Here is a 27,569-nt window from a genome sequence, read left to right on the forward strand (position 1 = left end):
AGCAGAATTTTAATATCTGGCGTCACAGCTGTGATGTCTTGGCTTGTGAGCCGTCCTGCGGGCTGTGGACAGACAGCAAACTGGGGAGGGACATTTCTGCACACCTCCTGAGTTTCTTCAAAGAGCTGCAGAGAGACACGGGGGAGGAGGGAGATCACACAGAAGAGGGTAGAAAGGCGAAATCATCTCAGCCTCCGCTTGTGAGGAAAGGCAGCGCTGCCTGATTCCGTCTTCCTCGGCTGTCAGATGTGACGGGATAAAATGCTGAAGTTCTTTTCCGCGCGGGACGATGAGAACGAAAGCCTTTTGGGAGCAATAACGGAGGGTAAGACATCGGTTTAATCTCAAGCGGGTGGGGATGCTTCACTCTCCCATTCATCGCCTGCGTGTTAAAGGATGATGAGACTGCGCGTCGGTTCGTCACAGAAAAACGCTGAGACAGAGTTTGGCCGCGCGCATCGACGGCATCATCTGAAACGTGTGTATGTATGTTTGTGTGTCTGTCCGTGCGCGCGCACGTTCGTGTGAAAGTGTTGCGCACATTCCCGTGTGAAGACCGGAGGCTCACAGACGCGCTGTCCCGAGACAGCTCCGAAACCCGAATGAGCATCACCCCGGCGTGGTGTCCTGGCTGCTGGTCTGATGTAACGGGATGCGGGCTGAGTGTCGCATTGCCGCCGGCCTCGAGACCTGCGAGCGAATTAAACATTTGCACGTGTGTTGACTGCGTCACTGTCCCGGGAAACGGGCGCGCAGTGAGCAGCGTTGATGCAGAGCCGCCGCTGTTTGGGAGAAATCTTTACTCTTTATCCGCAGCGCTGGCAACTACCCGCATTTGGCTTTTGAGGGTTTGTTTATTTATTTATTTCGTCTTCCAGATGAGCTGCACTGCAGTTTATCCAGGGGGAAATTGCGCCGTTGTTTTTACTCATATGGGACGTCTCTCCTTTTTTTCTTCTTCTTCTTTTTTAGTGTACTGAACCACACAGTGTATGTGATTCATGTATATTCTATTCCCCACCATGTATGTGGTTCACGGTTACACGAATCACTGCGATTCAATGAAACACGAACTGTGCATGCAACTGTGTTTGCACTTGCTGTCAATTTAGGAGCTGACAGCAATAAGAAGCGATGACAGGTAAAAATAATGGCGGGACAGAGACCCCCCCCCCCCCCCCCCCCCCACCACCACCACCACCACCAGAACAAACAATATAGGATCACATTAACAATATACACCAGGGCTTAGTTGTCACAAAACAATTGTAAAACTTTTTTGGTCTACATAATTATTATGAAATACATATAAACAAGTCAGCAAATAATGATCAAAGGTTGGGATCAGAACCCCTGCAACTTCCATGTATCCTCAAGGCACACATGCACTCTCTACACAGGCCCAATTAAACACAGAACTACTATTGAACTGTTCTCTGAGGAGCCAGTAGTCATGTGGTCATCAATCTTTTGCTACCCTTGGCTGTTCATCAATATTTTGTGAAAAGGAAGCACATTTGTAGGTGTGGTGTGTTCTGTGCTTAGCTCAAGCGCAAATGGCTGATGTTTCCTTTAGCAATGATTGAAACCTATTAGAATATTAACGATGTGGAGATTTAATGGCCACTTAGCACATGTGAACAAAGCTTTTCCACCGAATGGGCCTTTATTAATGATCCACTAATGCATCACGGTTTTGTGTAAATGTGTAGTTTTTTTGAAGAGAGGCTAAAGCATTAAGTCAGTTTCAATGTCGATGTTATCCTTACACTCCTTAACAGATGAAGGAGACAAACCATCTGATCAGGACACCAAGCAGCACTGGCTGAACAGGCCCTGCCTCTTAGTGCTCAAAGATGGGGACGTGTCAGGTCTGGGCTGTGGTCAAATCCAACCAGAATCCCCATCGAAAGCTGCTTCAGATGCAACACTCAGAAGCACTTTTGGACCGTGCGAGCAGAAAACATCCAAGCATCCTGCCAAAACAGCCTCTCACTCCGAACTGGAGGAAGGCAGCTGCACTGTGACTTCCATCTCCACGTGGGGCGAGAAGGAGTCCCCCAGCCCCCTGGTGCTGAGCCCGGCCGAGGCGGCATGGCCTGAGGAGGAAGTGGCGGAAGACAAGAAGCCCCAGGATCTCCCATCGAAGGAGGACTCTGTGGTGGAGGAGAAGGAGTTGGAGGAAAGTGAGCAGCAAGAACATTCCTGCGGCTGTCAGGAGACATGTAGCAAAGGGCCCAGAGAGCACCAGAGCCAGTTTAAGGTGACCCGATCTAACGAAGATGTGACCAACACATGTGGAGAAGGAGCAGTGGGGGAGAGTGTAGCCACTCCTGACAATGAGTCCCAGACGAACCCTGTCGGTATTCTCTCCAAGGACCGAGGCACTGTCCTTGGAGAGGTCGCTCCACTGTGGATCCCTGATGCTGAAGCGCAGGTCTGCATGAAGTGTGGGGTCAAGTTTACATTTACCAAGAGGAGGCACCACTGCCGTGCTTGTGGGAAGGTGAGAAAAATATGAGCATTTTCAGTGTCGCAACTGGACTGAGATTTAAGTAGTGAATTAATAGTTGATGTGTGAAATGTGTGTGTGCTTGCCTGCTCATCTGTGGTGTCTGCATGTGCATGCGGTGTGTTGTCAGGTTTTTTGTGCACTTTGCTCCAATCTGAAGATCAGACTTTCACATCTGGATGGAAAGGAGGGACGGGTTTGTGTTTCCTGTCATTCAACCCTCATAAAAAGTGAGCAATTATTTTTGTTGTCGTCAAACGTCACAATTGTTTTTTTTTTGCAAAAAACAAAATACAAAAATATGCCAATGTAACGCTCACTTTTTTTCTGCAGGGACGCCTCCAAGAGGAAAGCGGAGGGTGTGGTTTGCAGATGAAATTATCCCCAGCAAGCAGTCAGAATCTGCGCCAACCACTCCAGTTAGGGGACCTACGTTCTCACCGCTGATGAGGCGTGGGCTGGTCGGACCTGGTAAAAGTCCCATTGGTTCCCCGCAGATCAGGAGAAGCTTGAGGCCATATGGGATGGCGAGTGTAGGTTCACCTAAACTGTAGCAGATAGACTGCAGAGAATATGTTTGTCACATATGTGGTCCCACTTCTCTGCCCTCCATCCACCTTCAGGAGGCCTGCGGTCCTTACGGTTGGGGCACCTCATCTTTAGTGAGCAGCTCCTCTAACCTCATTCCCTTGGATGGTCTGCCCCCTATCCTGACTTCCACAGGAGTCAAAGGAGGTAAGACTAACTTGAATCTAGTGTGAAAGGTGAAGTGCGTCAATCACAAATGAGGCAACCTGATTTTTTTTCACATGCATTTATTGGAATGCTGATGGAGGTTTTCCTGACGATGACTTTGGATGGCAGGCACAAGAAGATAGGAGGTTTTAACAAAACAGGCAGAACAAGCCAAAGTGAAATGACACTACTGTGCCACTGTATAATGTTTTATCTTGGAGCCAATAGCATGCCACATTGTTTCTCATTTCACTACTGAATGTTTTAATCTGCTTCACTATCAAGGAAGAAATGAAGCTTTGCCAATGTAAAGAAGCAAAACAAAGTCAAAGTGGCACGTAGTTGTGAAATTTACATTTATCGAAATGCTTCACAAGCAACAATTGTGTATATAAGCTATAACACAATGCTATTAATGTAATCAGGTTTATGTAATGGGTAATTAGTTAATTAAAACCATTGCATGTGACAACACTCTGGTTATTTTAATAGAAATAAACCTTACTTACGTCATTATTCTCAAGCTTTTTTGTACATTAGACAACAAGAATACCTTCGTCCATGTCCACATTATTAATGTTGGGAGTCAGAGAGCTGGAGCCCTTCATGACTGTGCAAAGAAACACTCCATCACAATAAAACCATTGGATTGTGAAAACAAACTGGAGTAGCTTCAACAAACACATACATATACAAAGAGAACATGCAACTACCATATAAATACCCCGGTCCAGAACCAAGCCCAGCACTTCTTACACTGAGGTGAGAGTGCCAAACAATAGTTAGCTGTAAATGAAGTCAACAATGATATTGACATTTTGTACCAATCCTATGTTCTATATAATGTACATGGGTAGTTATATATTCATTCTTAGACATGAATTTACTTTCATGAAGCCATTTCATTCAGTTAGTACCCACAGATTAAGAAAGCTTAAAGAAAACCTGGACAGTCATGGCTCCAAACACAATTTGCAGGACGCAATGTAATCTAACACCTTGCAACTACGTTTCTTTTCTTTTCTGTCAGACTACACTGTGGAGGAGCAGCCCTCTGAGATCCTACTTATTCAAGAGTTGGAGAGCGGCAGACCCAAACCTTTGGTGTTTGTGCTCAATGCTAACCTACTGGCAATGGTGAAACTGGTCAACTGTGTGTATCTTCTTTTATCTATTACAATGATATATCAAGTGGTTGATCCCTCTGTAAACTAGAATAGGGTGAAAATACCATTAGCATTATGTTCATAGTTATTACTTGTCATATTTCAACCCAAGAGCTTATCCCTGTTTGACAATTATCTTCTCTTTATAAAGATTTCCCTACGCTCCACCTGAGGTCGTGTTTATGTTGTGTTATAGACGTCAACAGGAAGTGCTGGTGTGCGACAACGAAGGGAATGCATGCCGTGGGCCAGGCGGAGGTGGTAGTGCTGCTGCAGTGCCTCCCTGAAGAAAAAAGTTTCCCCAAGGACATTTTCCGTCACTTCATCCAGCTGTACAGAGACAGTCTCACAGGTCAGGGTCACACACACACATGAACCTGAGCAGTTTTATTTATTCTCTTTCTTCGTTTACTCACGGGCTACTGCTTTTTCTGATCTTCAATGTTGCGTCTGTGTTCCTACAGGGAAGGTTGTGAAGCACCTCTCATTGTCCCTGTTTGGCAGTAGTTTCTTAGGCAGTGAGGAGCACGCAGGCTTCCTCTACGTCCGCGCCACCCTCCAATCCCTTCAAGGTCTACCTCTGCCCAATCAGCCTTACCTCTTCGGCCTGCTGGTGCACAGAGCAGAGGTGGCTTGGGCTAAAGCTTTCCCCCTGCGTCTCATGCTGCGACTCGGGGCTGAATACAGATGTAAGCCAGGCATTTGTATCAAATCTTGTAGATCTAAAGGCTCTGCTTTATTCTTTAGTTTCCCACGTTTTTTCTGTTTCTCCAGTTTATCCGTGTCCTCTGTACAGTGTACGCTTTAGAAAGCCCTTGTTTGGGGAAATAGGTCACACTATAATGAGACTGTTAGTGGTGAGTATGGTATTTTGTAACCACTTTCTTGTTGCATATCAGCATTAAAAAAAAAAAAAGTTGGCTGTATTAACTTTTAATCAACCTCCCTGTAGTAGATTCTTCGATTTTTTCCACCGTCTTTTTTCTTTTCTTCGTTTTTTGCTTTAGGACTTTAGGAATTACCGTTACAGTCTTCCAGCGGTGCCGGGACTCACTGTGGATCTAGAGGCTCAGAAGACCTTAATAAAGATACCGTCCACTGGGTATAATGAGGTAAAACTAATCTTCACAGGGTTGCTGCTCAGGTATATGCATTTTTCAAGTGTCATCCCTCTTTTTCTTGCCCACTTAGCTAATGAAGGCTCTGACTAAATCCAATGAGCATGTGCTGGCCGTAGGAGCGTGTTTCAATGAGACTTCGGACTCCCACCTCATATGTGTGCAAGCAGATGATGGCCAGTATCAGACCCAAGCCATCAGCATTCACAATCAACCACGCAAAGGTAACAACACTGGATACTGCAAAAGACTGCCAGATAGCTCATATTTGAAGTGATGATATCACAGCATTCATGACACACTGATAGTATTTACTACTTTCAAGATTATATTTGTTTATTTTTAAATTACGTTTGATTGTGTATAATTTAGAAATACGTTTTGAGTCAAATCAAACCAAAAAAAAAAAGAAACATTTTCTACACAAATGGAGCCAAATTTGATATAAAATCCAGGTGGTTTGGGGTCAGGTGTCTAAGCAGGATATCCTTCCGGCTTTTGCAGAGACCTGGACGTACTCAAGCTGTTCCAGCGTTTGACATAATTGTTAGAATTAATGAAAAGGCTCACAGATGACCTCAAACAAACCTTTATAAAGTGAAAACTTAAGTGAAGATGCAATTTGTCAGCCACTAATGACGATAACCTAACAAGGATGATATATCAACCACAGGCTCTACAAGTGTAAATTAACAAGTTTATTTGGATTAAACATAACACTCAAAATTACCCATTGAAAAGAAAACAACACAACATTTGAGGTCAATTTAAAGGAAGCAAGAACATAAATGACTAAAATAGTATGAATGTAGTAAAAAGCAAAGCGAGGTACACTTTCAGTTATATGACACATGGTGGCACTGTGCATTCATTTCTGTATTGTTGAAACCGCTTAACCATACCAACATGTGTTCTTCTTTTTTCTTCTTTGATACAGTTACTGGATCCTGTTTTTTCATATTCAGTAGTGCACTGAAAGCGTCTGCAGGATACTTGGCTAAGTCCAGCATTGTAGAAGGTAGGATTTCTACTTAGGGAAGTGAAGTGTCTCTTTTCTTTTACCTTCCTGGTATCAGGAAAATGCTACTGTTCATACTTTGAAAGTAGAGCACTCCCATTTCAAACCTGCTTTATTTAGATCTTGTTGATCTTTGTATGTTTGTGTCCGTGTACATTTTAACAGACTGTTTGTCTAGCAGTGTGTTCACGTTCATGCATGTGAGTGTGTGAGTGAGTGTCTCCCCCCCATTGTTGTCCGTTTGTGTGTTTCTCCTGTATTGCTGTCCCCTCTCCGCAGATGGGTTAATGGTGCAGATCACCGTGGAAACCATGGCGGAGCTTCGCCGGTCGCTACGGGAGATGAAAGACTACACCGTCACCTGTGGACGACTTGACCAATCCGAGAGCCAGGAGCTTGTTTGTGTGCAGTGGATGGAGGAGAAATGCACTGTGAATAAGGGGTGAGTGTGTCCACCTGTCTCAAGTTCACGAGGCCTTTGTCCTCAGTCCGACAGAAAAGCCATTTCAAAATCCTAAAAGAAATTCAGACAGTATGTTAGAGATGGTGACCTTAAAATAACATTAAAAAGATCAATAATTATTGTCTCCATGAGCAAGAATGCAGGCTTTGGATTTATCTAAACCTTGGTCTCTGTCCTATGTTTTGCACTAACATATATAAATTCATCTAAGCAATGTTTGTGTTCTCCAGCGTCATAAGCCCAATCGATGGAAAATCCATGGAATCTATTAGCAGTACAAAGATGTTTCAGAAGTCAGAATACAAAGAAAATGGGAAGATCATCCGCTGGACAGAGGTACATATAATCAGAAGTTAAATAGTACTGAAAGCATGTACTCAACAACTGTTACATTTCCTACAATGTACTCAACTAAAAGTAAAATATTGTTGTTAAAAATACTCAAGAGAAAATACAAGGTATTTGTTTCTGTTGACCTCAACTTAATTGCATTGTAAAGAGTAGATATTTTATTGCATTTACCTGAAATATCTACATAAAACGACGACACAATAATGGGGAAAAAAATGGATAAAAAGCAGAATAATCTTATTGGCTGAAAAAGGAAGATTTGAATGTTGATTATATCTGCAGCAATGTTTAGTTTTAAAAACGACTAAATACATGTGAAATGCACTTCAGTTGGAACAAAATTACCATTAAAAAATACTCATAAAATTACAAGTAACAAAAAAAATTCTCAATTATAAAACAAGTGTTTGTAATTTGTTACTTCCACGCTTGCACATCAATATTATTTGCACAAACCGCCGCCTTCTCATTGCATTCACGTTAACATTTTCTGTAGGTGTTCTTCCTTCAAAGAGGGGATCATCCCAAAGGAGGAGCGACTGACTCTGCTGAGCACAATCGGCTAACGGAGAGGATCGCCCGTGCCTTTTGCTTGGCACTGTGTCCACATCTTAAACTGCTCAAAGAGGATGGGATGGCCAAACTGGGGCTGCGCGTCACTTTCGACACTCAAGAGGTCAGAAAACTGTGTGTCTGATACATACTCTGCCTAACCCCGGACAAAAAAGTGTCTCATCGCCGATATATTATTTGTAGACCCCCACAAAACATGGAATACTTTCTATTGCTAAGAAACGTTCATCCAAAGAACATCACTTTAAACAGAAATCCAGTGCATGTACCATTTCTATAGAAACTGTACAAAAATCTTAAATGACAGTTTTTTGTACATCTCTTACAGTTCCGACATTTAATAACATGGAAAAAAATATATTAAAATGTTATTTGGGAATTATTTATGTAGATTTAGCATGGATTGCAATTTGTTTAGGGTTTTTTTTTCTACCAGCTGAGTCTAGAGACTACACTTACCTTTTGACGATACAAGCATAAAAACACTTTAAGCCACTTGTTGCTGGCATTCATTGTATGCTTGCAAACTTAAAAAAAAGAAAATATATATATATATATACTTTTACTGTTTGTGTCTTAACTGCTTGATTTTTATCGAGCAATGAAGCTTGGTGTGTGACTCACATACCACATGTTAGCCAAGTCTATGTCTATCGTCTCAGTAGGAATCTACTGAAACTAATTTCCGATTTGTTGTGTAATTTCAGGTGGGATTTGTGGCTGGGAGCAACGGGCAGCCCCTCCCTGCTCAATACCTCAATGCACTGGATAGTGTGCTGATCCCAGTCATCCACAGTAGGGGGCGCAAAAGAGGCGATGAGCCCATTGTGATGGAGCTCATCTTTTACATCCTTGAAAATATAACTTAGGGCGCATAGGTTCCATTATGCCATCCCTGTAACCCCCATCACAGCTCCTTGTCCAGCACTTATCGGTGAGGCCACCCGTTCAGGCAAATGAAAGCTTACCTGGGGCGAACCGAATCACACCCGAGGTCTGCGTTTACCTCACCTATCTGCAACTAGAGAGAAGTGATCCCACTCCATTCAGCCGCAGACAATCTGGATACGCATGAAAACTAATGGACTATCAGAAGAGCGTGCAGCTTTCACTCTTAGCTGTAGAAACTCCATAGCTTGAAATTCATGTCACAATATTCAGGTCATTTTTCCCCCCCATATGGAGTATACCTTTAAAGTGGGAGCTGGATTCAGCCCTACAACCTTAAAGCAATGAGAAAAAGAGAATGACTCAAAGCACTGTATGTAGTAGATCTTTAGCAAATTGACGCACACGGAATGAATGCCTAAGGAATGTTTTCATACTGGATGCATTTTAATCGACTGCTCATGATATGTAGTTCTAGCCTGAAATTAAACTTGCAACGAGAACACCGTGTGTGTTTACTGCTCAGCCCTCAGTACAGCCTCTTTTACACAACCGTTTCCTGAACACCACTAGTTTGTACTTGAACACACAGATGGTTGACAACTATTACACAACCAAAAATGCTGAGGCAGCGTTTGAAGGGATCATAGAATCCCTCCTGTTGTGACTTGCACTCTCTGAAGGCGAACTCAACAGAAAACAAGACTGAAGGAGTTGTAAATTCTTTACTTTTCGCAAGCAGATTGCACAAGCCAATCCCAATATTTCCCCACGTTAAAGGAGTGAATACTAACAAAGTTTGGTTTATGCTACTTCCCTCTACTTTTAAACTTTGTATTCATAGCACTCATGATAGTTTAAAGTGCTTTAAATGGCATCAGCTTATTTAACGATTAAAAGGTATTTTATGTACCAGAAGATAAAAATGTGTAAAAATATTAACGCAGGCTGGATGTTTTAACTTGTTGAAATCTGTTACAAATGTGACAATTTGCGGCCAACTGATTGTTGGGCGTGTGCACAGACGGTGTGCAGGATGCTCCCTCTGTGGCTAGTGCCAGGAATCTTTCAACAAAGCAGAATGGATCGCCTGTTTTACCTCCTACTTGCTGCACATAGTTGGAATAGTCAAGACGAGGGGCAGAAGCAAAGCAATGCAATTGCTTTGCTTCTTTGTTGCAAAGCAGCGAAATATGCGAGCCCGAATTCTGATTCTGAACCCGACGGACGACGCAAGTGACTCATTCAGTAATGGCCAAACGCCGAAAATACTGACAAAACTTAAAACAATTACAATTTGAATTTATTGGCATTTTAATTTTAAATACACAAAGTAACAAAATTTAGAAAGTCTAAAGCATACCAACGCAATTAGTTGTCATTTTTGTTTGCTGTAAATCTATTTACAAAATGTGTATTCAAGTTTGATATTTTACAGTCATCTGTCCACAGCTGGGAGGACAATGTGGTGACAAATAAGTTGCGAGGAAAAGTGCCGAAAGGCCACCAACGTGATACTGAAATAGGAGGTTGTTTGCATAATCAGTGAAGATAATGCTTAAGTGAAAACATCTTCTCTTCATATACTGTGTTCAATAGATGGTTCCCCAGTGTAAAGGAACAAACCAACCAACCAACCAAATAAGGGACCCCAGCTGTGGAAATCATTGACCACATTGTTCTTCCATGTTTTACATATGAAACTTAAAACAGGAAAAGAAACCGCCAAAATTATCTTTGGAATCCGTAGAAGTTTTAAACAGGTTCACAGGGTCATACTTCTTGGGCATTTCCTTCCGGCGTTCCTAGGCTTTTTTCATTTTGCTCGTGTGAGTGCTGCCGTTCTCGTGGTGAGTGGAGACATTGGCAGCTCCATGGTGGACGCCGTTGCCGGTTCCATGGTGGACATCGTCGCCAATTTGGTGGCGTTTGCCGTTTGTGTGCGCAGTTGTGCCGTTCTGATGATGCTTGACGTCTTGCTTTGGTAACCTCTTGCCCTTCACGTACGCCTGGACCCAGAAGTTGGAGAAGAGCACGAAAAAGAAGGTCCCATACACCCAAACCAGGTGGATGACCAAGGGGAACTGGTAGTCACAGCTGTCCATGAAGTAATACTGGGTGGCGTGGAGAGAAACCAGGACAAACTGGACCTGTTGGAAAGACGCCACGAGTCAGCCAAGTGCGCCATAAATATAAATGATCTCTAATATGAAAACTCAGCCTGGGGTCTACCTACCAACTGAATTGCTGTCATGTATTTCTTCCACCACAAAAACTTCTGGAAACGAGGTCCAGCAGCAGCAAGGCCGTAGTAGAAGTACATGATGATGTGGACTGTAGAGTTCACCATAGCATGGAAAGAGCCCATTCCACCTGTAGCAATAATGGAAAACTTCTTAGACCTACTCCCAAAGTGGGGAAAAAAAAATACCTGAGCTTGCAATAAATTCTATGGTTTGAAGGCAACGGGAGGTTTATAAAAGACTTGGGGTTAATCATTTACGTATGACCAAATGGAATTCAGCACGTCACATGCAGCATGCACGAGTTCTTTTTTTTTTTTTTTTTAAAGCTCTCTAATGACACCAAAGGAGAAAAGAAGGGAAGGACACTAGCTGATTGTACAAGCTCTATTTGTACAAAAGCAGTATGCAAGATAATGTAATCAATCGAACTTTCAACTCATTAATCATTTCCACATCAGTAATTTGTTAATGTGTACCCACCAGGTGCATAGCAAATCCCCCACCACCATGTCCAGGGCATGAAGGAGTGGTGGAAGATGTGAAGGAAGGTAATCTGGCCATGTTTCTTCCTCAGCACAAAGAAGATCTGAAAGAAGTAGAAGAAGAAAAAAAAAGGTATTGATCAAAGTGGACCTTGGACACATCTTGTGCATCAAAGAAGTGAGCAACATGAATTTTACTTACCGTGTCCATCAGCTCGATGATCTTAGAAAACCAGAAGAGCCAAGCTACTTGCACCATCTAGCAATGAGAACATGCTTGTGTTAACAGGTAACCGATTCACAAACAAGTCCAGAACCGTGAAATACTGTAGCAATACTTCTCTCAGACAAGGAAGGGGTACATACTCTCAGTGCCTGAGGGCTGTCAGAGGTATCAACCGGATCACATCTCCACGTGTACGTCGTTAACCATCCTGACATGAGGAACTGAAAATCAACGAAAGATTTAGTTGGTCATCGCACCTTTAATTATTCTCATCCTTTAAATTATGATGCTGTACAGATTCTTACTTCATACACAATGAATATCGACAGTGCAACTAGTAGGAAGTTGTAGACAATCATGGCTTCTTTGAGCTGGAAGGGCTTGCGGTTGGCCATGATTCGAGGTCCGAGGTACAGCACGAAGAACAGGTAGCACAGCAATATTAACGACATGGGAACAGGACTTTGCATCAGTGGATAACCCTTCAGCCGTGGATCTAGAAAGATAAAGGAAATTTTAGTTTTTTTTTTTTTTTTTTTAAAAGGAGAACCTTTAAAATTTGCTCCGTGCAAATCACTTACCAATTCCCGCTAAGAGGTAGTCATAGATATCCATGGCATGTGAGCCAATCTCTTGAATCTCTTGAAGCATACTGGCTATTGTGTATTGTTTTGACCCAATGATCTGCAAAGAAGATAACCCCCAACACACACTCAATGTTAGTTGTATCACTTTTACTGCATAACAAAATGACACTTCCCCATGAGAGTACCTAAACCGCTGAAAACAGGATTTGGCCAGTTGTTACAAATTGTTTTTTTTTTTTCTCTAAATAACACTGTGAACTTGAAGTAAACCCATCTCTCGTTGTGGTTTACTTCTAGACAACAAACTTTAGATTTTTCACGAAGACATGCAGGCAGCACATTTTTCAGTGGAGAAAAAAAAAAAACAATTAGTGAGAACAAACAACAACAATGAAATACATATGTCTTTATGCTTGATGAATGCAACGTTCAGGTGACTATCCATATCCAATAAATAGCTTTAGGGAGAAGCATATTGCGACATTTCCTTACTCAGCAGGACTGAAATGCAATTACAAGGAGAGCACAACTCTTCCTTTACCAAACAAGCACTCCCTGGATGCCTTGCCCCAGCTTGAACCGCTCATCAGACATGGCCTGATATCAGAGAGGAGGTGCTACAGGGAACTGGGAGGGCATCCCTCATAACACAGTCAGCCCGTTGATGTGCAGGAGCCACGCCAGACGCGAAGACACAATACTCAAAACTGCTCTCCAGAAATAAACTCAGAAAGAAGAAAAAGTAATTTTCTGGTCACTTCATTTGACAATAATCCTGCAGAACCATGACGATTTCAAGTGAATGAACTAGAGGCATTTATGGTGCAATGAAAGGTATTCTGAAACTAAATGCATCAGTTGAGCTACAAATAACACGAACACACGTTACAAATAAGAAATGGTGTCAAAAGTCAGCCTGCGCATAAGAATGTTGCTATAGTTTCACAAACCGGTGTATTTTCTATTAACAAAGGCTCATATCGAGTGTAAACAGCAAAGTGCATTCATGGAGGAAAGGACACAGGGCGCGGCCTGTTCTCACCACACTGAACCCAGCAGGAGCCATTGTTTGATGTACAATCTTTAATGCTGCGGGTTTTTACTGCCTGGGGGCTAAAGCACAACACTCCTTTCGCCAATATAATCAAGAGCTTACAATTTCGGCTTGTGGAATGAAGGTCACAGAGGGGAGTTCACACAGGTGCTGCTAAGGGGAGAAACCGATCCAGTACAAAGTGTTGATTATCAAATTTAAACAAGTTATGAAAGCAGCCATTATCAGATATAGTATTTTAATCCGAAACAGACTCCCTGAATAAACACTTATTTTACTTACACGGTATAATTAAAAATAGTCACTTCTTTTAGCAGCATTAGCTTGTGGATTGTCCCAAAAGGACTTTTGCCAATCTCTGTTGGGACTTGCAAACAATCTACATCTTCATCTCCAAAGAAAAAGAGACCAACACGTGCTCATTGTATTTAACTAGTTTCTGAAAGGCAGCAGGCCTCCAGTGCAAACCGATTATATCTCACTATCTGGACATTCCTCTTCCTTCAGTAGACACCGCCTGCAGTTTTCTTTCCTCAGACTTCAGGAGTTAATCAGAAGGCACTGTCTAACACCACCATATCATGAGGTGACACGGGTTCAGCCTTTCAGACCAATTTGGAACGGCTGAACACTTAATAAAGCTTCCCACCGGCAATACTGAAGCACTGCTTACTTCCAGGCCTCAGAGGTGTCACTCAAAAGTGCATTTCTGGCATTGTTCAACAGATCAGACACATGGCATTTCAGAAAACTCTTACACAAAAAGCTGCGGTTGTTTTTGATTCGACGATGAGGCATTTGGTCAGGCACTTCACATTTCAACAAGAGTGTCATCATGTCTGTTGAGAAGAGTCTTGTTCTGAGGAAAAATACTGAACAGTTACTTTGATGAGCTCAGTATCTGGTCAAGTGAGAGCGGTGACATCTAGATATAGGTATTAGAAGAAAACATGAATTATAATAGGAGTGGTAAGGCCACATCCAGCTTATGTCTAAATATGTTTTTCTGTGGCAAGCCAAAGCCATTTAAGGTCAGTTAAGCCAGTTTTGCATCACACTCTCAAAATTGACTTTAGTGTAGTTTTGAGCACATGATATAGGCTGGTTGCAACCAAACACAACAGATGTTGATATTTCTTTTATGAATGGTAAATTATAAAGAAGCTGGTGTATGAAATTTAGATATGCAGAAACAAAATAGCTTTTTTTTGTATGTATTTTTAAGTGTACGACCATATCTCATGTGATCTTTTTTTTTTTTTTTGTCTAATACTGACTGTGCAAGTCAGGAGGAAGGTCTTGTGATCATGACAACACTAACGGAAACAAAAAAAAAAAGAAAAAGAAAGACTATTTGTGCATCCTGAGACCCAGATGAAGAAAAAGAAAAGAAGCCCCTTCAGTCCCAGCTCAGTGAAACCACAGAGGAGAGCGTTCACCGCAGCTCACGGCTCTGACACCATTGTACCGTTTATTGCATCGAGTTGTAAATGAACTCCAACAAAATGACATCACCCAACAGTTTCTAATCGCTCACCAATTAAACCCCGATGAGATATCTCAGAATCCAGGCCAGTGGTATACAACAACCTAATGCTGGTGTACATTGTCATAGGTCCGCTTTATCAGCAACAGCAGCAGTAATTCGTCAGGAGGACAGCAACTTCCTCATGATTGTGAGAGGGGTCCAGTCCCTCAGAACAGAGTGGTGCAATCTCGCTGAAACACGTGAGAGCAAATCTACTTTGAGAAAATTGTCTGTTCTCTTGCGTGAAACTTCAAATTCAGAGCTTAAGTAGAAGATTCACTTAAATCGAGCAAAGTGATTTTTTCCCCCCACTCAAAATATGTAACATAAGCTCTTTTGCAGTACTTTGTGACCTTGACAACTCGGTGGCTGGTTTATGCGTACTAATCAGAGAACGTGTCCTTCCAAGAGTCGTGTCAATGAATCATAGAGAGGGACAAACGGAGCTCACACCAACAAGTTAGAAGTTAATGATGAACTAACCACAGCAGAAATTAAGATTTTACAAAAAATACAACACACAGTGGAGCGGCCATGTCCCCCATTTGTTAAAGTAAGTGAATTTAGTTTTTTTTTTAATCATGTCTTACAACAAAACAACCCAAAATCTCCTAACACCAAGAGTATGGAAACTTTCCTGAGGGAAGAGGTTTAAAACGACCCCGAACTGTTCAACACGTGAACAGACTCCACTCAGGTTAGTTCACCATCTAAGCAACTCTGGACAACTTACCTTATCAAGATGAAAACTTTCCGCTTAAATCATCAAAAACTGATGGGGGTTCCTCTTTCACAGCAAGGTAAAGCTTCTTCGTGAACTACAAGAGCAAGCGGGCAGCAAGAAAAAGAAGAGAAAAGCAGTTAGAGAGCGAGAGAGAGCGAGAGCGAGAGCGAGAGAGAGAGAGAGAGAGAGAGAGAGCAAGAGAAAGACAAAGCGAGAGAGCGAGAGAGAGATGGAGTTAGGGAATGAGAGAGTAAACTGACTTGTGTGTGACTGGTACAGCAGTCTTCCGAATCCCCACCCTCCCTGACTCACACAGTGGATGAATAACAAGCTTACAGAAGGAAAGGGAGGGAAAGAGCCTGCGCCGGAGAGCGAGAGAGCGTGCCGTGTATACACGAGCGTCAGAAAGGGAGGAACATTCAGACAGAAATCGCACCTTTTTAAACCAGCGGGACAAAATATCCTTGAAAGTGGTCTCGTAGCCGCCTCCCACACTCCAACAAGCAACAGTTTCTCCCGCCCTCCCATTTTCTAATGTCACACCTTTCACTCACTGAAGCACACACTTAGATACAAAACTCTGGAGTCACCCTGCAAGTCTGAACCCGGGGGTGGGCTGATGATATTATTCACAGGGAGCAGGCCACTCCGTTATCATGAAGGGGGCCATTGTTATGCCTTTGCTGGCCCTCAGCCCCAGCCAACACCCACGACGCAAAGCCAGCTCTCATTTCTTTTTTTTCTTTTTTTTGGTCTTGTGGGATAATCAATGCAAAGATCAAAATGGATCTGTGAGGTCAAGCAGAAACTCCATGTGTGTTTCAGGCTTGATAGGCAATTTTTAAATTCAGTGTAATAGATTTCAGTAATAATTCCTGCATCAACATAACTTTTCATATAAAAACCTATATTGAGTTGCCTTGTCATACAACATGGTAGCTTTTGAGAAAAAGAGTGCACTCTAGCACAAGTGACTACAACACTTTTCCATAGTTTGACAGTGAAGCTGGCGGAAGACCAAAAACTGATCGCTGCAAAGGAGCTCCGACTCATAAGATAATGCTTTAAAAGAATATATTCTGAGGCTGGTTGTGAAGAGGTTTCACTCAAAGGGAATCACTTTTCCTGATCTGGTTGCCACACCCAGACACTGTCACAGGTGGGACAAAAACAAAAACAAAACAAAAAACCGTATTCAGAAGGCACTCTTTATACATTTGCAAAGCTGCCTCCGCATGGAAGCTTCAATGGAATGAATTAAATCTATGAGTGTAATCAACTGCTATGTTCGGCTCAAAACCTGCACATAGTGGATCGTGAAAGCAAGTTGATCCTAACATTAAGCATTTGTCTCTAATCGATCTTCAATCCAGCCTTCGTTTTGGTCGATCAATGCAAAATTAACAAAATATTTTTTAACTGGCTCGTGTAAATTAAACGGAGAAAGTTGGAAAGTTCAGTAGAACCTGAGCGCCGTCTACTATTCCCTCTCTGAAAGATAACAGCTCAACTCAAAGTCAATTATGTGAAAGCCTTATACGGGTAATCTTAACCGTATTGCTACAACACTGTATCTGACACTGCTGGTTTTTCCTGTCGCTCTGGCCTTGGGCGGGGGGCTGGGTGGTTGAATGATGGCCGCACTCCAGTGCGATCAGGCCCTCCTCCACAAATACCAAAACAAACCTCACCAAAACAAACATCAGCCGCCACTACAACTGCTGACAGAGTCAATTCAAAATATGATCGTCATCTCGCTGTACGAAACCAACACCCTTTTCCTGCCATGCTGAAAAAGCAATGCAAACAGTGAAGGCGGAAGGATGTGGAATCTAATGCTTATGATGGTGGTTTACAAAAGTATTCAACTCAAACCACTGTTACAAGCGATGTGTAAAGGCCGGCACACACTAACAGGATAGTCGGGCCAATACGAGTCCCGCTCTCTCCTCCTGAGCATCGGGAGCACAGGCCCGATTGTCGGATGTCTGCAAAAAAAAAAAAAAAAGGAAAACGAAAAACGGGAGCAATTTTGTCGGGTGCGATCCGCTCAGAGGGTCTCGGAAGGCGAGATCGGCGATAATGAACATAAAATTATGTTTCTGCAGTTCTGTCAGACGTGATCATTTTTATTAACCTCATTATTACAGATCAACCCTCATGGAACTAAACAGACTTGGGAACAAGTCAAGAACAAAAACATCCTTCAAAGCCCCAGTGACATGGATTTGTTTGATTATGTCATAAAGCTCGGCGTAAACACTCCGTCTACGCCTGCGCTCCGCGGCGCTCTGAGTATTCCACGTGGGCCAGACAATCCCTGCATCAATTAGGATATTGTAAAAATAGGCAGGTCATTTTCCAAGAGATCTGATTGGTCAGTCGACAGTGCCTTCAATCTCTACCCTGGAGTTAAACATCAGAGTACCTGGTGATTTATCCTGGTAACAAGTGAATCTGCTTCGCAGTACGGAAATCCCAGAGTTAATCCTGAAGTTACCTCGATAAAAGAGAATCCCAAGTGGTAACAGCGGCCCGAGGCTGATTTGTGGCAACATGTACATGCCATGTTTGAAACTGAAGTCACATTTGACAATGCAAGATTTGGAATATTGAGCAAAAAGAACATAGACCTACAGTATATATATAGTTCTATAGACGTTTATTGTGCAGAACTCTGCTGAACAATCGGCTAGTGTGTGGTGAGCGCCGTAGTCACACCACACATCATCAGATCAGAAGAGGAAGATCTTGTGTGTTGATCTGTGAAGATTTTCTGTAGTGTGTGCCAGGCTTAAGAAGTGATAATCATCAAAACTGACCTTATTCTGGCTTTGCCAAAGTCTGAATTGAGAGAATCCATTAAACCATTACCACTCATGCGACGCGATAGTGAAAGATTATTTGATGAAAATTGCTCATACCGAAGACATTGCCTGTAAAAAGTAGAAATGTAAATTTAAATGTTTCAAATGTAATAGAATGCGTCCATTTTTCCCCACACAAAAGTTACATTTTGGAGATACGCTACACATGTTAACCATAGTACACATATACTTCATCTTATGTTTTGCTTACTCAAAAACACTGAGTTCACCGATTCATATATGCAATTTATACTTTCACTCAACTCGGTATTAAATTGTATTAAATACTCAATTACATCTTAAATCAGAAATTTCTAATGCGTGTAAAGCGTTACTGCAAAGAAACTCTGCACAGCGGCTACTACAGCAGTCAGCACAAGTCTCCCAGAATTTCTCCCAGCATGTCGCACACAGACGTGATGAGGCGGACTTCACTGCCGAGTCCTTGTTACTGAACAAATATCCGGACATGCTATGCAAAGTCCACACTAACGGGGATAGTTCAACTCGACTAATCAGCATATTTGATCATCTCCCTGTGCTGTAAGGTTAAAAAAAAAAACAAAGAAACATAATGATGGCAGCAACATTAATCTACTGTAGATGCTGACATCATGTCAGGTTCTAACATTACATTTGCTTTATGAATTATGAAGCCTTGCGTGGCTAAAACAACGAGACGCGTTCCAGTCAAGCCTGCAAGATGACAAACTTACAAGTAAAATACAAAGGTATTGGTAGTATGCTCTTCCTGTAACCCAGAGGCACAGTCGTCTTGTAAGTCCAGAGATGTCTGACATGGAAAATTTGTGTTTCAAGATAACAGCAGATACGCTCAAGATAAGATGAACCATAAAATAAAGGTTTCATTCTACACTGGCTACAACTCGGCCACATAAATCACTCGGCTGCCGTGTCATCTAAAAACACATCAAATAAAATATGAGCATATGAATACGAGCACATGCACAAATGTGTCCTGATGCATATGTGCCAAAAACAAGAAAAGCCATTCAAGGACTACTTTAGGCATCATCGCACAACAAGAAGGTTTTATTTAACACATTTCATCTAATGTTTTGATCTGTGTAGGTTCTTCTAGAGTTCTATTTTCCAATGTTTTGGTTTTTTTTCCTCTTGGAGCCAAATCAGGTTGTCCCTAAGTAAGGCCATGGATTCCCTCTCCAAGTTTGATTTGCCAAGACGCATTAATGAAAAGTGTGGGAGCTTTAAATTAAAAGCACAAGGAAGTGTCCCAGGTCTGCTCTAGATTCTAGAATGTGTTCGTTAGGCTGTTTACACATTTTCAAGAGAAAACAGAAAACTCTATATTGTACTTTGGCTGTTCCGTTTACACATTGGTGTTTGTGTCCTTGAAACGCCCGACTCTCCGTTCCCATTTAAACTTTCCGACTGCGCATGAGCACCAGTTGTAGTGAGTGTTTGTGTTGCTCACTCCATTGAATATAGCAAAGTGTACACTTACTACACCATCATCTGGACCACATCCCCCAGATACTGTCGGCCAAAACATCACGAAAGGAAGACAGTTTAAAGGAGCTTGAATGTTTACAGCCCGATGTTTTTTTATGTGCCTTCCTGGGTGGTTGAATTATAAAAACACGGCAACCGGCAGTGGTGCGACAAGCAAACTGCAGCATTGTCATGTAAATGGATCCCGCCACCATTTGCATCTTCAGAGCCGGCAGAAACTTCAAGACCCCACCTCACATTGAGAAGCACCGTTCTACAGGATCCACTTGAGATCCAAGTGATTACAAGCTGTTAATTAATGTCAGGTGTTTGTTCAGAGAGAAATCTAAATCATGCAGCACAGTTGCTCTCCAGGATTTTTACTGTTTTTATTTATTTGTCCAAGTTGATACTCCCAATATATATATATATGTCAGTTACATTTGGTTAAGTGTAGCCACGACTAATATAAGGCATATTTTGTTTCGCCCATCACACTTTTATCATAAATCAATATTCAATGTTGTTGCATTTTAGGCAATAAACTTTTCTGCCAATATGCTCAGCTTTTCTTTGCTGTTGACTTTTATTTGTTTATGGGACAGGATGACTGAAGTCTGAAGAAACTAAGCATCTTGGCAATTTAATAATTTACTGGGTCAACAAACCAGAGTCCAGTAACATGAAGCGCATGTTACTTTGTGTGTGTAAGGTGTGTCTTGTTCAAGTCAATTAAACAGGTAAAAGCATTAGCATAGACACCTGCTGTGAAATATCTACAGCCAAACCTCAGCATTTGAGAAGAAATACCTGAGGATTAACTTAACATCTGTTTCTTTGATTTAAATCTCACTTTAAAAAACAAAAAAAAGTTGTCTTTTGGTAAATTGGAGCAGTGACTGCACTTTGGTTAGTGTGGCAGATGTTTGGGATTACAGAAATAAATATCAGATGGCACAAATACCAATGGGACAATTCAATAATAAATGAAAAAACAACAACTTTAGAAACATAACACAAGAGTTCTAGTAACTGTTTCCCCCCCCTCAGCACAGGAATGCTGCTGAACCTGCCTCTGGACTGTGTTTATGCCACCTTCCAATCATTGTGTGTGTGGTGGTGGTGGCGGTGAGTGTCACCCCTACCTGTTACTTTCAACTATTCAGACAAGGCTGACCGACCAACATTAGTCTCATTCTCTTCAACCACCCCCCGCAAGTCTCACCCACCCACGACTCAGATTTCTGGAACTTTCCACAGACAACAATAATGTGGCGCGTCCTTACGAATGAGAACAATTTCAAGCAGACTGAAGGCAAAAAAGCTGCAGCTCAGCAGGAGCAGCCAACATAACAGAGAGGACCGTTCAATGGCAATAATCATCACCCTACGTTCACATAATGAGAAATGACAAAAACTAAATGAACTGCAAAACTAACAAAATTAATTATTGCCACCATGTTAAAAGAAGGGCAGGCTTTATGTTTGGCCATCATTACCCTGTCCATTATGTTGACATAAAACACAAGCTAGCCAGACTCCCAACGGCTCAGAAAACAGAACTGAAGAACCTGTCAAATGAATAATGAATAAGAAAAAAAAAAAAAAATCTCTCCTTTAACATTCTACTGCAACAACTAAATAAAACATTAAACAAAGTTACATAATCACAAGTCACATTCTCAAAACAACTCCATTAAAGCTGGTGACTATTGCCAAAATAGCATGGTGAAGAGATCAATATGGGCCAGAATGTTGTTACAGTTGTTTTATCAACACTACTGACTTTGTTAGCGGTCACTTGGTGTTAAAACAGTCCCAGCGTCTCCTCAGTGATTCATTGTGCACCATCAGAATCTCACACAAGAGCAGCCCCAGACCTCACGGTGCAGCTGGTGTCACAGGGACCAGGCCGACAGGTTGATTATGCAAGACGTAAACATGACTGGAATGACACTCGCCATATCTGACAACACTCGGACAACAATTTCCACCAAACTTACTTTTCACACTTGAAACTGCAGCAAAATGCAAACCCAGATTCTCTGAAAAGGCCCTTTCTATGACTGAGATACACAATTAGGTCAGTCAGTTAATCATCTTGAGTAATTTGAACATTGTCTTTATACAGTCATACTTTCTGCCACATTAAAATAAAAAAATAAAAAAAAATTAAAAAAAAAGCATGGCTGCTGCTCAAAACAATTACTAACTAGGTGGAAAGCGGAATTTCTGACAAACACTTTTTTTTAAATCTGATAAATAAGATGCAAATGAGCCAATATAACAGTGATCAATAAAAATGATTGTGCAACCATCGTGAAGCATGACGCTGCCGTTTATAGCTTTATTGCCAGGACATAGATAGAACTTTAAAACAGTGGAAAACAAAAGTGGCAAATATAATGGGCTTCCTTTAAAAGTGGTGAAAAGTCAATGTAGTTCATCTACCTCAGCACATTGTGAATGGTTTATAACTTCAGCGTGTGTGTGTGTGTCTATTATTATTAGGTGTGCACAGGTTGCCCATAGGCATTCAATGCCTTAATTAGCCCCAAGATCCATCTTGTGACACAAAGAAGCTTCCACATTAGTTTATATGGTTCACTTAGAAAGAAATTGCCACGCCTGGAGCAAAAGAAAACACAGAAAATATTTGCCTTCAACACCACAGAATGTCATTGGTCAATGCGAGTGGACAACTTGACACTACTTCGAAACAGAAAACCGTCAACAAATCACCTTAAGTGACTTTCATTGCGCCAATAAAATGTTGAATGTCAAGTGGGGCAACTTCTCCACCCACCAATGGAAACGCTTTTAACCTGGTTATTGCAGAAACACATTCAACCTGCAAGCAAGAGCAGAATATTCTACATATAAATTAATCTCACTTTTCTGTCATATTAAAATTTTTCAGAATGAACAGGCAGAGTATGTGTGCACTGTACAAACTATTTAGCATGGTTCAGCCATTCTTCTGCGATATGTATTCTGCACATCGCTATGACTATACATTTGTGATACATGGCGAACAAGATATTGTGTTACTTGATAACTACGTTAAATAACATCCACAACGTTTTTGCTTTAAAAGTGTTTTTCCATTCAATAACCTGGGTGCAATGATCAAACTTTTCTTTTTGCAAAGTCAGAAGGAGCCACACAATCAACTGGCAGTCAAACCTAAAGTAATGAGCAACAATTGCCCCGTTTATCAGCGGCTGTCATCGTCACTAACACTCTGTCAGGGCCATAAAATGTCAGTTATCGCTTTGTGCATCAGTGCACTGAATCACCAAAGCAGAAACAGTGTTTTGACAAGGATCCCTTAAATAGAAGGACTGGGAAAGTTTAGCAAGGGAAAACGAGTGAGCAACATTTTCCTCCACCTTGCGAAGCCTCTATAAGTGATCATCGGGAGAAGCCTGTGGGTTAACCGTCATATACGACTGAAACATAAACACGCCCAGCTCAGCCTGCAGAAGATTCCTTATCTAATAAATCTGGCTTGAAAAAGAGCCAATGTCCTTCCTATGGGATGAAACTTCAACGCCTGCTCTGCTCTCAACTTACATTTGAGCCCTTCTAAAACTGTCGACAGGAGAAGCTGATGAAGCGATGAGGCAACGTGGAGGGAAAGCGTTAACAGTCACAGCGTTCTATTTACATTACTATCAGGGATTCACCTGGACTGCGTGACCTTGAGGCGCTTTGTCTCACTTCACAATCGGTAATAACAGCCAATGTTTAAACCGTCCACCAATGACTGTAGATCACCAACTGTGAATGTGGAGAAATCAACCTGGAAACAACAGCAGCAAAGACCTGATGAAAATGCTTTAACCATCATGTAGAAAAAGCTGTTCAGGTCCGTCTCAGCGTATTTAGCATCATCACTACTGGTCAAAACAATTAGTGATAACATGTGCTTCTATTACATGCACATTCACAGAAATAAGATCTGTGGTTTCCTTGTTCTGAGTGAAAACTCTCAGTGCCACTCTCAGTGGAACTGAGATTAAATCACACCACAAACAGAGCATATAGGATTTACTAGTCCCGGACCAGGTCCGGTGGCCATATCAAAACATGTAGTTATTTCAGGGCTTGCCTGGGGTGGTCCCAGACTAAAATGTATTGATCCTGCCTCTTTGCGGTGGTCTAGCACCACTCAGGATGGAATCATAGCTCGATGACTAATAGGAGGAATGCACAAAGTCACATGACTGAGCACTCACTTCGAGGCAACATTCCCGTCATCGTTCACAGTATAGATAGAAATACTCACTGTGGTTCTAGTTTACCATTTCAGCTTCACTCATCTGCATTCCCTTTCAAAGATTTGCATCGGCTCCTTGAACCATCTGATTTTCAACCATTTCGTGACATGACAAACTCTCCACACGGGTTTCACTAGCCTGCAACTCATCCAACATTAATAGCAATAAAAGAATGTTTTCTTTTAGTGAAGATTCCTGCCGTCATCAAAAACTGCCGGTATAAATCATGTGGGATACCCGGTTAAAAAATAAATAAAAAATCCACAACAGTACTTTTCCGTTTGTAGCAACTTGGACGGAGTGGTGGACTAACCGGGATTTTTATTGTCCTGTCGTACCGAAGTACTTTTGAGTGATCAAAACTGATCATATTGTCATCCTGGGTATACACCAAACAAAAGATGAAAAATAGTTGGACATGTTCCATAAACTGTGAACCTACTATTAAAAATTAAATGTCTCCACTTATTCATGAGTCATATGATATCAATCAAAGTCATGAGGCAAAGAAACACAATGTGCACAACATGTCAAAAGCAACAATAATATTTTCACGCAGCTCTACGATGCCATGACCAACATGACGGCTACAGTAAACTTCATGAAAGCTCTTTTTCTATCTGTGTGAGTAAATTGGCTCTGACTGCAACTGGCTGGTTTAACAGGCTATTGTACACAATGTTTTAAACATATCTTGAATTTCTTAGATGTTGAAAATTGAAAAGTTCCAATGCAAGAGACATGATGCACTTTCAATAATGTCATTGTCGTGTTTTTTTTTTTTGTTTTTTTAACATTGCTGGGCTTGTTTTATGTTAAATTTGTAGTTTGTGTCAAACATTTATCAAAAAGTAGTGCAGTGACAAAGTTGGAAGGCAAAAACGAAGCCAGGTGGGGAGCCAGGAAAAATGTTCATCTTTCTTTAAAATTGTCTGATAGGAAAGGTTTAGTAACCACTGGTATAGAAGATGGATTGTTCTCAAAATAAACTTAGTGAAATTAATGAAATTCCTTTTATCCAACACCTTGTACCTTTGAGGAAATAAGATTAGATAGAAGATATTCATCTCCATTCTTACATTAGGTTATCATATAATACTCACTGCTTGGGAACTTGTGTCATCATCGGTTAAAACAATAACTGGTACAAGAAATTTCTTCAGGATCACCCAAATTATATCCCATCTTATAGCCAAGACAGATCTGTATGGGTCAACTCCCCCAAACCTACTTCTGATATAGTGCACCTTTAAAGAGGAACAGCCTGGTTTAGGTAATCATTAACAAACAAAAAGGCATCACTTCTGCTTATATCAACTGGCAATGTCAATAATTAATGACTGTGGTCAAAATGGACATGAAGTCGTCCAATTGTTTGCTTTGCATGGAGTTATGCACATTGTCTTTGAATTAAATACAGATTAGATGGTATTTTTGTCCCTTTCATACAGAAAAATGTAACATTTGAACGGTGCGACATATTTCTTAATGTTTTTGCATCAGACCCTCTGGGACCTTTTCAAAACTGACATTGTGGCAATTCTGTGTTTCCACAGTGTGAAACAAAACCGCAAACTCATCCAAATCGTTTTGTGAAGAGGAGCAAAACGTGCGAGCACAGGTGGGCAATAAAGCTGAAAACAGTTCACTTTCATCTCAAATGTACAAATCAAGAGGTTTCGTATTGGTCAATTCTGGAGATGGGACTTTGGGCTATTGGTCCATTCATGCCTGTGTTCATCTTTTTTCTCTAATCAACTCCCAAAATATTTGTTTTGATATCTTCTTGGTTTTTTTTTTATAAACCTGTCTTAATATTTACTCAAGAACAGATCAAGTTTGAGAGCTGTGTGCACAAGGTTGGTGGTAGCAGCATCATACCCGACACAGAAAAAGTGATGCAATAAGAGCATTAAGACGAGGTGAAAAACTGAAGTATTGCCCAAAAAAATTCTGACCAATGATAAAAGTGTTTTAATACAAATACTCATTACTGTATTCAGGTATGCAGTTGTCTTTGTGCAAGTCCACACGACATGTAAACAAAGTCAGTACTTTTAAAATCATAAGCCACTACGTAGTGCGCCGATGATTTCAGCAGAGAAAAGTTATGCTTTGTACACAAAAACACGTTTAAAAGACAAATTGGCACAAGGTTCTTTGTATGTATTGATATTTCACTGAGAAAAGTGTTTGAAAACAGATATAAAGGTGAATTAAATCCAGCTTGTGCTATTGACAGTACAACGAAATGTTGAGCTTCAAAAAAAAAAAAAAAAATGAATGCCAGGAGTGAGCCATTTTAGAAGAATCCTTTTTTTGCTGGTGTATTTCAACAATTTTACATCCACATGTAATTCAGTTGCTGCCCTCATGAGGACATTTTGTCTTTCCACTTCTGTTGCTGAATGAACAGAGCGGATCCCGACTTCCGCACTCCTCTCTGACTCACGGTCCACACTTACAGACCGTTATAAAGTTGGACAGGCCCGCTTCTCTGGTGATCACCAGGTGTTGCTTTCGCAGTTTCTGGTGATCCACCTTTTACAAACCCAGCGTGTTCCCCACCAGCAGACTTTCTGCACAGATAGTCTACATTTTCCATCCGCCGTCGGCGTGAGACCACCGAGCAACGACAGCTTTAAACTGTCAGTTAAACAGTTTTAACCGTCAGCCCCGATAAACACGTGTAACTGGAAGGAAAAAAATCGAAAAAAAACGCGTTTTTGATCGACATCCTCGTTGTTACAAGACCGGATATGAGTTGAGGAGTAATGTATAACTTTAGTTAAATCGTCTTAAAAAATGTTTTAATTAACTGCTGCAGTGTAGGTGTAAAATACTAGAGCATCCGAGACAGTACGTGATTTATGAACCTCTTAACATGTATAACTTCTACATAATGTTGCGTGAATTGGTACGCGCTCCTGGAGCCCCCCCCTCAGATCACCACACCTGAAAAGTCTCCAGAAGGCTAACGGAGTCGGCGTCCAGATGTCTGACTGGGACAAAGGGTGGACACGGGCGACACAACATACTCACTTTGGCCGGTCTGAACGTCGCGGAGTCGGTGAAAATCTGGCGGGCAGAGCGTGTGGACGACCGACGTGTGCGCGAAGTCGGCGCCGCTTCCTCTTCCTCTCTTCTTAAATCTTCCTCCAGACCCAGCCCGATGATGCAGCGCGTAAAGGTGGAGCCATCTCCACACTACCGGGACTCAGGCACCTAATATGGACGAAATCAAGCGACTGGGTCTTGTTTCTTTCTGCCATGAA

At 41.6% G+C, this 27,569-nt stretch overlaps 2 protein-coding genes across 9 annotated transcripts; one reads left to right on the plus strand and one right to left on the minus strand.

The window, feature by feature from the left end:
• The first annotated feature begins 100 nt into the window (after nt 1-100).
• zfyve9b (zinc finger, FYVE domain containing 9b) lies at nt 101-9,325 on the plus strand. Its single transcript, XM_080472940.1, has 16 exons — nt 101-325; nt 1,782-2,506; nt 2,643-2,742; nt 2,846-3,045; nt 3,136-3,247; nt 4,278-4,400; nt 4,610-4,765; nt 4,878-5,102; nt 5,188-5,270; nt 5,421-5,525; nt 5,605-5,755; nt 6,469-6,549; nt 6,829-6,991; nt 7,243-7,348; nt 7,860-8,039; nt 8,644-9,325. Exons 1-16 carry the CDS (start codon nt 262-264, stop codon nt 8,803-8,805), a joined length of 2,736 nt encoding a protein of 911 aa, XP_080329066.1. The 5' UTR covers nt 101-261; the 3' UTR covers nt 8,806-9,325.
• elovl1b (ELOVL fatty acid elongase 1b) lies at nt 6,210-27,459 on the minus strand. Of its 8 annotated transcripts, none has more exons than XM_080472948.1 (9): nt 27,337-27,448; nt 12,360-12,462; nt 12,084-12,274; nt 11,919-11,999; nt 11,755-11,811; nt 11,551-11,656; nt 11,061-11,197; nt 10,604-10,974; nt 6,210-7,063 (listed from the first exon to the last, which is right to left on the minus strand). In XM_080472948.1, the coding sequence occupies exons 2-8, from the start codon at nt 12,427-12,429 to the stop codon at nt 10,630-10,632; spliced, it is 987 nt and encodes a 328-aa protein (XP_080329074.1). In that variant the 5' UTR covers nt 12,430-12,462; nt 27,337-27,448; the 3' UTR covers nt 6,210-7,063; nt 10,604-10,629. The 8 variants fall into 8 exon arrangements, with proteins under 8 accessions (XP_080329074.1, XP_080329073.1, XP_080329068.1 ...); XM_080472947.1 differs by lacking the exon at nt 27,337-27,448 and adding an exon at nt 15,681-15,973 and having other exon boundaries at nt 6,211-7,063; XM_080472942.1 differs by lacking the exon at nt 6,210-7,063 and adding an exon at nt 15,681-15,765 and having other exon boundaries at nt 10,110-10,974; nt 27,337-27,459.
• Nucleotides 27,460-27,569: the final 110 nt, after the last annotated feature.

This window comes from Lipophrys pholis (assembly GCF_963383615.2).
Source record: "Lipophrys pholis genome assembly, chromosome: 10".
In the NCBI taxonomy this organism is placed as follows: domain Eukaryota; kingdom Metazoa; phylum Chordata; class Actinopteri; order Blenniiformes; family Blenniidae; genus Lipophrys; species Lipophrys pholis.